At 41.7% G+C, this 14,538-nt stretch overlaps 1 protein-coding gene across 1 annotated transcript in view; it reads right to left on the bottom strand.

Annotated features, from left to right (window-relative positions):
• Positions 1–14,538, bottom strand: part of ANK3 (ankyrin 3, node of Ranvier (ankyrin G)) — a gene marked incomplete at its 5' end in the record, with an annotated part of 68,315 nt that overhangs the window by 19,109 nt on the left and 34,668 nt on the right. Inside the window, 4 exons of the mRNA XM_008940720.1 lie at positions 631–762; positions 1,588–1,662; positions 3,585–9,998; positions 14,217–14,298. Coding sequence (XP_008938968.1) covers positions 631–762; positions 1,588–1,662; positions 3,585–9,998; positions 14,217–14,298 — 6,703 coding nt within the window. The remainder of the gene's footprint in view (positions 1–630; positions 763–1,587; positions 1,663–3,584; positions 9,999–14,216; positions 14,299–14,538) is intronic.

Below are 14,538 nucleotides of genomic sequence, written 5' to 3'. Positions count from 1 at the left end.
CTATTCATGCAGTACAGTGTGAAATCTCATTTACAGTAATCTTGTTGTAAGAACATAGTATTCATGAAAACTACTTTAGTGGTGAAAGAGATGGAAGTAGACTCAAATACTGTGTGTGGGCGTGTGGATTAAAGAATGGTAACGAACACTACTGACCTAACACAATAACCAAACTGTCTCTTTCAGTTTGAGCAATTCAAGTGAAATGCACTGATAAAACCAGCAGAATGAACTCAGAATCAGAGTCTCCATCATTCCTCCCAGAAGAAGCTTTAGTCTTATGACCTGCAATACTGCGAGACTACTCAACTTTTCCATTCAGCCTATTCCCGTGGTTTGTGTCCCTTGCTACTGGAAAATTTCCCCTAATGTTTTCTCTACTGGAATTTAAGTTCATTACTTATCCTATCAATTATAAGTGTGGAGAACAGTTTATATCCTTCTGCATATATACCAAATAAATATAACACATTGCTGACTTCTAAGAAAAATATATCTGAAATATTTTTTTTCCATCAGTGGTTTGTGAAAGTCATTCATAAAGTTTTCTTCAATTTAACTTATTTAGATCAAGCAACAGATGAAATAGGCTATAACTCAGGAATAATAGCAGTAACTACTTGAACTTACTTGTAGCATTTTTCCCATCTCTGGTAACCCATTTTTTTAATAACATGAAGCTTTGAGCAATAAGAGAATTTGGGTTTTCTACTCGGATTTGATTTATTTCATCCACAGAAAAATTCAGTTCTCTTGCCAGTTCTATAAAGACACAAAAAAAGGCAAGCAAGAAAAGAAAACAACAACAAAACCACTAAACAAAGCACAAATCTCTCAATCATCCTGTCGGGCTTAAAAATATTATCTTGCTTAGATCACACAGATGCCAACAAAGCTACCTGACCCAAACTTTACAGATAACGATGAACATGGCATTATATATTCACGCCTTAATTTCCTAAGATGGATATAATTTTGAATTTCAACCATCTGCATGAGTTATTATTGTATGTAAACATGGTGGAAAACCTCTGTGGAGACCACCTCATCACTGTTAATTTATAAAATCTTTTTTTTTTCTGGTGACTGTTACTCCTTTGTGAGCTCGCTGCGCAGCTCAGTGACGGTGCTGTTGCCACCTACACCCAGGGAGAGCCAGCTGCTGCAGCTGTAAGCCCATCAAGGACCACCACTGGCCATCGACATATGGAGGTTCAATGGGCACAGTTAGCCAGCCCCACACATGGCACCAGCCTGCTGGGTCACTTCTGGGCTCCCTGCAACCCCCAGGGCTTTGGGGAAACCGCTGTCCAGATACAGAGGCAGCCCTGATCCTGAGTAGACAGATCCTCTCAACTCCTTGAGTAGGCCCATTTTAGCTATTTCCCCTATGAGTTCTGCCTGATTTATGGCAAGACCATGGGATAAATTCCTATTAGGCATCTTTGCTCAGCGATATGTTGCTTCTTTGGGAGGGCTGGGGTCACTGTGAATTCGGGAGAGCCTGATGGGGCCTTGCTGTGGTAAAAAACCACCTGAAAATGTCACAGCAGAAACTAATTTCAGTATAAAAGCAGAAAAGCTTACCTGTCCAGCTAAGTCCTAGGTGATCAGCTACAATTGCCATCCTTATATCTGTCCGTTCACATGGACTCTGTGGACCTGTGATTTACAATTTCTCGATTAAAAAGGTTTTGCACAGAAAACGACAATACAGGAGAATAGTTTATTAGAAATAATAACTTTAATATGACTAAGTTGCCAGTGCTGGTATTTTTTACTAGAATGGTTGTGTGTCCTAGCAACCTACAAAGCAACGTTTTATCCACAGCTTTTAGGTTTTCACCTGTGTAAAGCCAAATGTCAAACTGCATGATGTCGTAATGGAACCAAACATGCTGACAATCTAGCTATTAAGACTGTACACAGATTGTTCAGTTACTGGTGGAAACCAGCCAGACCAGATTATCATCTATTTTCTCTACTTCGACAGAATAAATTTGCTGTCACAAAAGAAATCTTTCCATTTCTGAGTTACATCAACTTTTAAATTACATGAATGTCTTTGGCATGCTTCACTAGCTTTCTACAGTACAGGAGTTGTTTGAAGGAAGAAAGAATAGTATAAGACAGCACATACAGATGACAATGACAGAATGAAAACTACAGTTAAGTCACTCCACAGGCAATCACAACAGTTCATGCACTAGGATCAACAAGTTGAAAGTTTTACAAACTAGGCTTGATCTCCACGAGGTGAGCCATGAGAGCTCCAGAAACCTGACTGCCTTCATTCTCACCAGTCCTCTTACTCCTCCTCCTCTCACTGTCGGCCTTTTCAATCTTTGATTTTATAGATGCTGCCTCTGTTTTCATGTCTCTAGCAGACTTCGATGTAATGGAAGGCTGGTAAACTTGAGTAGCTTCTGATATGGATGTGTTCCTTGATGTACTGTCTTCTTCATCATCAGAGACCTCTGACTGCATCTTTTTCTCTTCATCGGACAGACGATCCACAAGCTTTAATGTCTCACCACTAATTCCCTTAAAATATTCAATAGAATGTTTACATACCTCCCTAAGCTCATTTTTCCTTACTTTAACTGTTGTCATGGTGACGGAGGTAGATCTTACCTTTACTGGTAATTTAGAAGGAAGCTGTTTTGCTTTTTCCTTCTCTACCTGTTCTTGTTTTGGTAGGGCTGGAGTTCTTCTAGCTAGATTACTCCTATGTGTATTTTTTACTGGAATCCTAGACCTTGCTTCTAGACAGGGAGAAGAATTATTTTGTTTTGCTTTGTCAGGCTTACTAGCCCCTCTCACTTTACTCCCTGTATTGCTTTGGAGATTATTTTGTGAAAAGACTTCTTTCACTGAGCTGGCCTTTACAGGAAGCTTTGATTTTCCTCTAGCCCCTACCAACTCTGTTGACTTTTGCTGCTCTCCGTGTGGTTTTTGCTTATCTCTTACTCTGTGTCCTTGTGTTGTCCCTGTACCTTTTCCTGAAGGGCTTTTTGCTTGATTAGCTTTCTGGAGGGAACATTTCGGTTCCAAATGTTCTTTTAGCACTACATTACAGGTAATATCATCTGTAGGGACAGCAGATGAATCCAAATTGTTGTTGTTATTAAAATTATCTTTTGGAAAATCAGTGTTTTCTGTTTGCCTACAGCTTTTCTGGCTAGAAGCTGAACTTGCATTCACTGCTACATTTTCATTTTCTAATCCCTGACCACTTGGCATCACAGCTTCTATCTTATCTGTCACTTCGCCAGGGCCATCTTTCTTCAGAGTCATGGTGGAAGCAGAAATTCCCATTTTAATTGGTGTGCGCAATTTGGGATCGACTTTAGAAGCGTTTACTGCTGCCGAGGATTTTTCCAGTGAGTTACTACCAAGTGTCTGTTCCATGCAATCTCCACTGGCCTGGATGATGGGCTTAAGTTCAACTGCTGTTGTTTCTACTGGTCTCTCTAGGTTTTTTTCTACAGTGCTGTCCCCTGCCTGTGGCTGTGTGATGGCAGTGACTGTATTTTTATCCCCTTCCCCCTTGTCCCCTGACTTCCCTTCAGAAGTATGCTCACCAATCTGAAAAAATTGGAGTCTTTCTTCAACAAAATCCCTCTTGCTCATGTCAATTGCACCACTGCGAGTCATCTCAAACATCTTCCCTTCGTGAAATGGGAAGGGGTTGGGCTCACTAGTTGGTGTACTCTCATCTGTTGGAGTTCTGGCTGGAGTTGTATCGGGAGTTGTTGCTTGAGATCTGTCTTCCACTGCCAGACCAAATGGCTTAGCCTCATCATCCCTTGATTTAGTCTCGAACACTTCATCGTCACCTCGGTTATTTGACCATGGATCAAAATCGAGACTCTTGGTGGCCACTGTTTTGAAAGGCGTTGCAAATTCTTCATCTACTTTGTAACTGAAATACGTATCAGGAAATACAGTCCTGTCAGGGTGCCTGCCTTCCAAACTGAAAAACTGTGCCCCTGACTTCTGTTCACTCTTATCTCCGGCTTTTTCAGAAGATGGGCCCTTTGAAGGTGCCTTGTCTTCTTCAGGGCCTACCTTGCCTTCCTCCTCAATTACTTCGAGCTTACTCTGGCTAAAGCAGCGATCAGTCTGCTTTAGAATGCCTTCCGTAGTCCATACGTCCTTTTTGGTTTCAACTGCTGGACCTGCAAGTTTAGAATCACTCTCAGTTAAACCATCATCTTCATCTTGCAAATCATAACCGTCAAGAGAGTCAATCTCTGTCGCATCGGTATCGTGGGAGAATTCTGCAGTGGTTGCTATGGAACACTCTGTGACAGACTGGTCATTGTTACTGCCATTTTGCACTACATCGTTCTGAGGTGAATCAAGCCCAATGTCAAACTCGGGTTTCCCAGAAGTGGGATGTCCTAACTCTTTCTGTTTCTCAATCTTTTCAGGAGCTCTGGGCTTTGAAGTTTCTTTCTGGTCATCTTCCAGTTCTTTCAGTTTGAATGTATATTTTTTAAGTGGAACAGGCTGGTAGAGAGATTCGTCGTCGCTGGAGTCACTGATGTCTGCTCCCGGTGGCACAGGAGATGGTGGCTGTACTCTTATGACGGGTTCAGCCAGCTGGCATTTGTCATGCTCATCTTGCAAGTTCACTTCAGTCATCTCCATCTCACTCTCAGTGGAATACTGAGGCTTCTTTTCTGACTCGCTTTGATCTGCATCCAGTGGTGGAGGAGGAGGGAATTCAATGTAGGCAACTCTGTTACCTTTGGGTCTTTTGTTAGAGTCCTTATGTAGATGAGTAGGTAATGCTTTGTCAATCTGTGGTCCCTCAACCTCTGCCTGTTTTACAGATGTTGACTTAGCCTCTGCTTCCTCCTCTGATTCCTCAGATACCTCGGGTATAGGGCTTGGCTTGCCTGGGATATAAGCTATTAGTGAGTCAGGTGTTTTAGATGTAAACTCGTAACTCACTTCCTCTGAACTGGGTGTTTCTGGCGTCAAAGGGCTTTTACCAGAGCTATCTATAAAGGACACTTGTTCTAGTGTGTCATCTTCTGGACTACCTTGTGGAGAAGGAGGTTGTTTTTGCTGTCTAGCAGTGTAAAATGTCCCCCTTGTCTCTTGAACTGTCTTGCTCTCCTGACTGACAATTTTTTTAATATTTCCTTGTTGCACCTCTTTCTCATATTGCTTTCCTACTTGAACAAAACTGACATAAACAGGTAAGGTCTTAATTTCTTTTACTCCCTCAGTGGTTACTAGTGGTGCAACTTTATCTAAGTAATCACTGGCACCAGGGTCAACTAACTCGCTCGAAGGAAACTCCTTTCCTGGACTACATTCTAAAGAATCTGGTGATTTGCTAGGGGATAGCTCTGTTTCCTCAACAGGAGGACTGAGGCCTATTGCGCTCTGCTGCTTGGTAACTTTTCTGACTTCTGAATGCTTTATTTTTTCGTCTTCCACATAATCAATCTGCCTCTCAACTTTCTCCTTAATCACAGCTGACTGGGATACTTTAGCTGAAAGTTCATAGACACCATCGAGCGTGGTTCTCTTCTCCTCGACAATTCTGACTGGAATATGGGACACCGTAATTTCTTCTTTCCTTTTGGATACTTTATCAGCCACTTCACCATTACGTTCCCCCTCCCTGACCACAAATTCTCTGTATAAAACCCTTTTTGAGGGAGATTTTACAGTCAGTTCCTTCACTTCTTCTGAATGAATTCCATTTCCTGCCAGTTTGTGCCCTGTCACAGTGATAAATTCACTTTTTTTGTCAGTTTTAGCTTCAGCACGATCAACGTGGTTTTCTTTTACTGTATCTGGAACCAGCACGTGTGCAAGTTTTTCTTTTTGTGTTTTATGATTAGAAGTTCCAGGACTTTCCCAAGTCCTATAGATTTTGTTGTCCCAGTGTCCCTTTGTTGTTGAGTCCGAGCCATATGCCAGGTCTTTTGCCTGTGGTTCTGAAAAATATTCTGGTACGCCTTTACTCATCTCAGTTCTTTGTTTTTGCGTGTCTGAAGCACAAAAGTCTTCGATGGCTTTCACTCTACCTGGAACAAAATCTTCCTGTATTTTCACCTCTTTCTGTAAAGCCGTGCTCCCATCCACGACCTCTACTTGCTTTGCGTGTTTCTCTCTGGAATAAAACTGATACACTGGTAACTTACTTTCTTGCAATTTCTTTACTGGAATTTTGGACTGACCATCCAGCTTTTTTTCTTCTGAGGTCACGTCCTTACTCCTTGGACTTATACTTTGTTCAAATTTAAGCCTAATGGAACTGAGCTTTGATTGCTTCAGCTGAAATCCAGCCTGTGAAACCTCAGGTACTCCAGTCTGCTGAGTACTTGCTTTGTGTTCCATAGTTTGTTTAAAGTCCTCCGCAGGTTGCACAAATATCCTTTTTTCAGGACTGCTGGGCAAGCTGGACGCTTTTCTTTCATCCACCTTAGGAAAGCGTTTCCCATCATGTGCATACGGCTTCGCCTTGCTCCATTCATCACTGGCTGATGGTAATTCAGAGAGCAGAACTTTCTCAGGGCTGCTGCTGGCAGAGCTCTGGCTAGAATGTATTTCTTTGCCATTTTTTTTATGCTGCTTTTTCTCCGGAGACTGTAGCTCATCGTTCAACTTCTCTGTCTTATCCCGAAAAAACTGTGATACTTCAGTCAGTTTTTCTTCTGCCTCTTTAACCGTCCTGTCCACCCTGTCTTCATATATCAACTTTTCTCTACCTCTGTCTAATCTGTCCTCAGTAAAGCGCATCCACATCGCGTGTTTTGGACTACTAACATCTCCAGTGTAGTGTAACACTGTCACTTTATCATAATGATCATCTTTAGATATTTTACCTACACCATTTTCAGATACATCTTTATAGATTTTGGAGAAAATCTCTTTTTTGGGGGCAGTAGCTACTTTTTCTCTGCATCGCTTATCAGACCCCTGTAACTCTGCACTAAGGGGTAGAGCATGGTCAGTAACTGACTCCTCAGTATCAGAATGAGACACATCTAGCTTTTCTGAAAGAAGCATTTTCTCAGCAAACCTGTAAGACTCCCCTCTTAGTTCTGACAACTCATCATCATGGTATTCTATTGAGTGCTGACTCAAAAGCTTCAGTGTTTTGTAAGAGTCATCAGACATGAGTTGAGCAGAACTAGGGCGACTGTCTTCTTCCTGGGACACGGGAGTGTTAACTCTAGAGGATTCCAGATAAGAAGGAAGTGACTCTTCGGCTGTGAGCTCCTCTTCTTCTTGCTGACCTTGTTCGTCTGAACAAGGAAAAGCATCATGTTTTTCCAACTCTTTTAAGTTAATATCTCCCCGAGGTAAGTCTTTCTGATACACATACATTTCCTTTTCTGGATGCTTTTTTGTTTCTCTAATAATGACTTCAGTAGGTTCAGCCTGATTACCTTTTTCAATATGGACCTCTATTATTCGCTCCAGTTTGGGTTTCATTTTGCTGTCCTTCTCTGCATGTTGTGGTGAAGTTTCAGCAGACTTGCTAACATCGGATGTTACTGATGATTTGTGTTCAAACAGACCTGCCAGTTCTTTGGAAGGGTCACGTCCAGACTGAAAGGCTTTCATTATGTCATGAACAGACATTGTTTCCTCAATTCTTTCAGACGTGCTTTCAGTGCACGGAGGTTTATGATAAACCATTCTCGTTGTCGTAGTGATGTGAGTTTCTTCTTTTACTCGGACACCTTTACTAAGGACACACTTATGGTCATCTTCTTCGCTGCCACTGGCTTTCATTTGAAAAGCTTTAACCTTCTCTTTAATAGATCCAGCAGGTTTTTGCTCCAGCTCCATAAATGTAGGGCTGGGTTTTGAGGCCGGTAGCTCCTCTGCTTTCTGCTCTGGAATTTCTTCAGACGATGGCTCATAGCTGCGGATAACATGCACCACTTCAGTTCTTGTTTCTGTAATGACGGGAGGGATGGGTACGTCATGGAAAAGTGGTTTTGGCCCCGTGCTTTCGGCACTTTGTGGGGCAGAAGGCGTCTTTTCGCTCCTCGTTTCAAAGCCACTGTCAGATAAGGGACTTTTATCTTGATCGTGTTGAGAAAAGTCATCTGGAGACTCTAGAATGGTGTCTGTTCCAAAAAAGGAATCTGCAATTTTACATAGCTCCTTTTCCGATGTTGAGGGCCTCATGGAGGCTGGAGGCATCTTAAGCTTATGTTCCTGCAAAGCGATCGCTGGTTTTAAAATGCGTTTTTGTCTCTCTTCACCTTCTTTTTTCCCCTCTTCAAACTTGTACTTTATGTTTGTTAATGTACTGCTACCGATATCGTTTGCTAAGTAATCAATAACTTTTGACAAGCTATAATCCTTTTCCGACATGGTTTTAGTTTTAATCTGGACCTTCTCTGGAACAGATATAGGAGGGCTTGTCAAAGCTTGCTGTCTCGCTTCATCAATCTCCTCTGTACTGAACTCTACCCAGTCATCCTCAGACAGGTGTCCTTGGTCACTTTTGGATACTTTAGCCGACCCTTTACTTTCTAAACACACATCTTTTTTCAGAATCTCACTAACTTTTACTAAGTCCTCTTTTACTTTCTCAACAATTTTAAAGGGCTCTTCGTCATCAATTCTACCCTCTTTTGGTATCTCAGGCTGGAACGGTTTGTCCTCTGCGACATCTGTCTGCAATATTGCAGTCATTCTTATTAGATCCTCTTTCATTTCAGCAACATCTTTCAGTATCTCCTGACTGGAGGATAAAGAAGATGGTGTGGACAATTTGAGAGCAGAGGGTGCTAAAAACAGGGATGATTTTATTGGAGATGAAGTTCGATTAAAGGGAGGCTGTGTGCGTGCCTCTGTAGTCAATGTTTTAATAGGTGACAGTAACGCAGCAGCTGATTTTGTAAGTGAAGACGATTCTGGGAGCTTCTTTAATGCTGGTTCAGACAAAACATTGACTACAGAATATACTGGCACCGTTATTGTTGATGACGTTACTGATGAGGTAGTTGCAGATATTGACCCAAGGGCTGTGTACAAAGCACCTGCAGGAGGAGTTCTCATTGACTGGAAAGCTGATGGTGCTGAAGACACAAATGACCTGAGTGGAGAGAATGACATTGTAGTAGCTGTTGAAAGCACTCTCTCAGCTGTGTCAGCAACTGCGTTAGCAGCACAACTTGCAGAATGGGCAGCTGCAGCCATCTTGTCTTGAAAAACAGCTGCAGCTTTGGCTCCGTTTATTAAGTTGGCAGAGGAGGGGTATTTCAGAGGTGACACAGACCCATTGAGCAATGGTACATCTGTGTGCCCAGCTACATGTTTTGCTGGCGACGAGAGAGACGAGGCCATCATGACTTTAGAGGATGAAACAGCATCAACTGCTGACTTAGCAGGTGACACCACTGACTTTAGAGGGGACGATAACAGGGAAGATGCTGATGTGATGACCGATTTAAGCGGCAAACTCGAAGAGTACATGTTAATGTTGGATTTGGGGGATGCTGGAGGCGTCATGGTTATGGATGATCTCTCCAAGAGAGATCCTGCTGTAGTCACTGGAGATGTCCGAGAGGGGAATGTGGTAGTGGAAGCCAGCCCTTTTAGACTAGCAGCTTCTGTGACTGCAGGAGCTCTGACGAAAGAGCCTGAAGTAACCTGTATATTGTATGGAGGCTGCGATACCACAGTTTTTATTGGTGAAGAGATTGTCCGAAATGATCTAATTGGAGATGCTACATCACTAACAGATTTAACTGAAGATGTGGTAGAAGCTCCTAATGTGGATTTGATTGGAGAAGCAGAAGAAATAGACCATATTGATTTTAATGGGGAAGCTGTAGGAGTGTTAGAGGAAGAGCTTGATAAGGAAGTGAAGCCTGATTTGGTTTGCCCAGGCACTGTAATTGGAGCTGTTGTCCAGGACTGATATGGCCGTGTTGAAAAGAATGGCTTGTATGAGTAAGTAGCAGGTAGAGATCTTGTTGCTCCTGCACTCCGTTCAACTGTTTCTTAAATTGTTAAATTAAAATCAAACGTAAAAATCAACAAAAATGATTGAAAAACAGAGAGACCAGAGAAGAAAATTGGTCAGTAAACGTTGTAATATTACAAAAAGCAAGTACAATTGTTTGCATGAGTTAGGATGAAGGAGGCAAAAGAAGATTTAAAAAAGGAAAGAAAAAAAATAGGAATGAGCCATATACTGATGACTGCTCCAAACCAAAAGGCAACATGAAATGAAAGACAGAAAGCACATCGCAACCAAATCTGCAAACAATGAAAAACAGAAACCACAAAGAAGGAATCCATAAGGTAAAAATAAAGCCACATCAAAATTTCTTCTCTTACTTCCTATTGACTTTCTGATGTGCTACTTCTGAAACATTTGTAGCGGTTCTATTTTGCCTGTTTAGGTATGTCTCTGCTTTGTGCAACTATTAGAATTATCCTTCTAATAATTTCTGTGGTTGTTCTATTCAGAGATTGAACCTATACGAAATATAAACTTGCATAAAATTACATTATGTAGCTAAAAATCTTTTTTTAAAACCACTCAGAACTATTTCATGCAGAACCCAAAATTCCTTTAAGTGACAGGCAATTGATGTGCAAACTGTGAAGCAACTGGAATAAATTCAAATCTATGTCTCCCATGCACAATTCGGATATGCTTCACACTCACAAAGCCAATAAGAGCAAGAGCTTTTCGGAGTCAGTATTTTAAAAAAAAAAAAAGAAAAAGAAAGAAAAGGAACTTTTGCATTTGTTTTTCATGCGATATTCCTTTTGTTGGGTAAAAACTAAATTAAAACATTACATGAAATGATTTTAAGAAGCATATGTCATACATGAAATATGGGAAGTATGATATATGATAAAGGTGAGCAAGCAAAGCAACTGAATCAGTTTTTATTCATGCACAATATATCATGTCAAAACAAGCACACGGATTAATACATTTTGTATACTTTTTAAGCACAGATATGTAATCCTTACAAAACCATTTCACAAGAGGCCATTGAAAGAAGAGTACACTTTTTCTACAAGATGTAGTGTCTTGGTACCTTTTGAGGAGATTTCTTGTACCAGCTCAAAGTCAGACCTGTTCAGCTTTACATTTCTCAAAAGGTAACGTTAGAAAAGCAGTCAAAGAACAATATATTATGCAAAAACTTCCTGGTAAGGACAAACCTGTTAACTGTTATCATCCTCCAGAACGCTCAGCCTATTCATAAGGATTTTGAACAAAATCATTGTCAACCACATTTTGCTTTGCAGGAGGTACTCATGCCAGAAGACAGTATCCCATTACAGCATACGTATCCTCTGATACAGCAGTAACATTCAGAGAGCTGGCATTGAAAGTAACTTAAAGGGATTTTTTTTGTCTTTAAAGCTGGAGTTAGAAATGGAGCTGAATTATCCAAAAATGTTTTTCAACACACCTTTCTCTGAAGTTACACTAATAATTTGTCAAACCTGCTTGATTTGTCTTATAGACAGATAGTAGCTTACAGTGAAAGAAGCTTAACAAGGCTAATACTAAACTGTTAAAGCACACACACTCTTATAGACTAGTGAATATTCAGGATACCACAGGTCCATATCCTGCAAGGAGAAATGTGCCTGTGCTATAGAAGCCAATCGAAGCTTAGAAGGCAATGTGGATGGCTGGTGATATTGCAGTATGAGAACACTGAGGTTGAAGAGAGCTTGAGTACTAGGCCTGACTGGCACAGTCTTATGTCAAGCAACATCCATTTTTCCTTGAAATCTTATTTTGAAGTGCAAACATATTTCTTTTCTCCACCTAAGAAGAACACATAGTGTACTTCATTAAGTGAGCTACACTTTATCATGAAGACTAATTAGAAGGAGCTGCTAATATTCACCAGAAGTTCAAAGAGACCCAAGTCTGAGAAATAAACCCCAAAATCATTCTGAAAAGGATTGACAACAAAAATAATTTGTTCAGCACTCTGAGTTTGGAAGTGTCTTTACAGGGACCTCACTGTGCTGTGAAGAACCACTCAAACCCTCTTAGGTTCCCCCTCTTAACTGTTCTTTCTCATGTTAAATCATGGACTCATGTTCAAGATGCTTTTTACCAGTGTGTGCAGCTATGACACAACTCAAACAGATGGAACTGGGCAATTTTACTGTTTACAAATACTAAAGAAATCCCCACAACCACGCAAGACTTCAGAGTGGGATAGTATTCTGGAGAGTGGTTTTACATAACAACCCTTCTTGGCTACTGGATGCTCTTGGCCTTAACAGCTTCCATCACTCTGTATCCAAGATTTTATCAGAAAACAGATGTTAGTTACTACTTTCTGTGCAGCAAAACAGACTTCCTAGCTTGCAGCTGTTAACTGGAAGCACTGAGTGAACCCATACAAGTGGCCCTCGCTCAGTCTTGCTCCTCTTCATGTGCAAGCAAGCAACCAGAACCAAGCAGGTTTAACCCACTGCAGCACTCCACTTCCGTGGGGACCTCACTGCTGGGAAGAGCTGAGGGGCCCTTTGGTCCATCTCCCTGAGCAGGGGTAAGGATAAGGAGGCAAAGAAATACCCCATCTGCTTCGTTGTCTTCTGCACCAGCACTGGCAGGGGTGCAGAGGGAAAAAAATAGATATGTGCATGTACACAGAAGCTTGTGAGTAAAATGAGCCCCTACTGCTACTGAAACTGTGGGAGCTGTGCCCTAACATTCACTGGAAATAGGTAGGGGTTGATCACTAACATCCAGTCACTGGATCAACCACCCTGCAGTGTGAGGCATCCACAGCAGCAGTCCTGGCTCTGGGTTGGGTAGTGTACACTCTCTGGAAGAGCTGCACTTCCAAGAGCACATGCTTCCCTTGCACCAGCATGGTGCAGGTGGTAGTGGCAGTTGCTGACTACATGCCAGGTATGCACAGGAGGTGGTGCTCAGGCTGATGGCCAAACCACTATTTATGATCTTTCCTGGCAAACATCATAATTTCTGCATACTCTTCTTGGGTAGCTCATAGCCTTAAGTAGTAACTGTTGCCAAAAGCAATAGAATAGTTAAAGAATGGTCAGGAACTTCTACTGTTCTAGCCCAAGGATTGTCTCTGACTACAGCTCAAGTAAGCTTAGGCTTTTACCCTTCAACATTTTGCAAATGAGACTTAATGGACCTTTTTGTTTTCACCCAATGAGGCCTGCAAAACTAACTGTAAGCAAGATACACAGTCATCAAACTCCTTTCAAGCAACTTCCTGCTCCCTCTCCGTTCCCACCAAGCCTTTGACTATACCTTAACAGTCCATCAAGATGTCTCAGCAGATCTGATAGCTTCTTCAGATGTTATATGCTTGAAGTCTTCTTCCAGGCCTGAGAAGTGCAATGTATTCTGGAGCACATCTGATCCAAAGAAGCCACAGATCTTATAGGATTAATTAAACAGCAGCCATCCAGTGGGAAGTCCCAAGACCTGATGAAGTTTGTCTATGGATTTTATGGAATTATATCAAAGGGTCTACTGCAGGGTAGCAACTGAGAACCCACGAGGGGGAAAAAAAAAAAAGTTGAGAAAAAGCTGGGGAGTGGGAACCAATAACACTCAACCTCAGAAAGGAAAGGTGAGGGAAGAAAAGCTAAGCCAAATACATTATTGTATTTAACAGAGAAGGAAAGGAATGCCACAGGTCTGGTCAAGGGGAACGTAAGTTTAAGAGAAAGCAATGTGTGGTGCCAGGGAATAAAAAGCATCTGCAGGGAACAGAGGAAAAAGGGAAGGGGAGGAGAAAGAAGAGGGAAAATATAAAATATGAGAGTCCATTTTGGCTAAGCATCTAAACATTTAAGTGTTTATCTGAACGGCACTCTCCAGCCTTGCTGAACTTTTGCATAACATTCCCTTCTACAGCAGCTCTCTGTAGTTTTTCAAAGGAAAGAGGAACAGACTTGGTTTGAAAGGAATTTGCAACCCTTCTAGCTCAGAAGCTACGTGAACATTTAAAAAATTAGTGTATTTTTACTTAACTAACACGTGTTATTTGCCAGTCAGGATTCTTCAAGCTCTCACAACACAAGAGTTCACAGACCATCCAAGAGTTTTTTTTTTTTAGATAGGTGGTTTTTTTGTTGTTTTTTTTTTTCCATAGTGACACCAAATACAACGTTTATAGAAAAAATGTCTCTTCTTACGACAAATCACGCCTGTATCGTTTAGTACTTTTGTAAGAGCAACTCACTCATTGCAGGCTCAGTCAGATAGCTGTAGCGCTTACGTAAAGCAAGGGAGACAAAGTTCTGGCGCCGGTCAGCCTTCTCAGTCTGCAACAAAACACACTGCTGGTTAGCTCCCCCAGCACCACCACCCCCATCTGCACAGAACAACCGCCAAACCTCAGCACGGCGGGTGGCGTTCTGAGAGACACGCTTCCCCGAGGAAGGGAGAACGGGTGTTTCCATTCATGTTCAGGAAGGCATGCTGAAGGCAGATTTGGGCAAGCAGGCAGTGAATGGACAGAGCCTGTCTCCATTCCAGTCTGCCATGTAATGAGTGTCAGGCAC

This window comes from Merops nubicus, unplaced genomic scaffold (genome assembly GCF_000691845.1).
Source record: "Merops nubicus isolate BGI_N331 unplaced genomic scaffold, ASM69184v1 scaffold95, whole genome shotgun sequence".
In the NCBI taxonomy this organism is placed as follows: Eukaryota; Metazoa; Chordata; class Aves; order Coraciiformes; family Meropidae; genus Merops; species Merops nubicus.
Note: the sequence above shows the minus strand (reverse complement) of the source record. Positions and strands in the feature narration are given on the sequence as shown.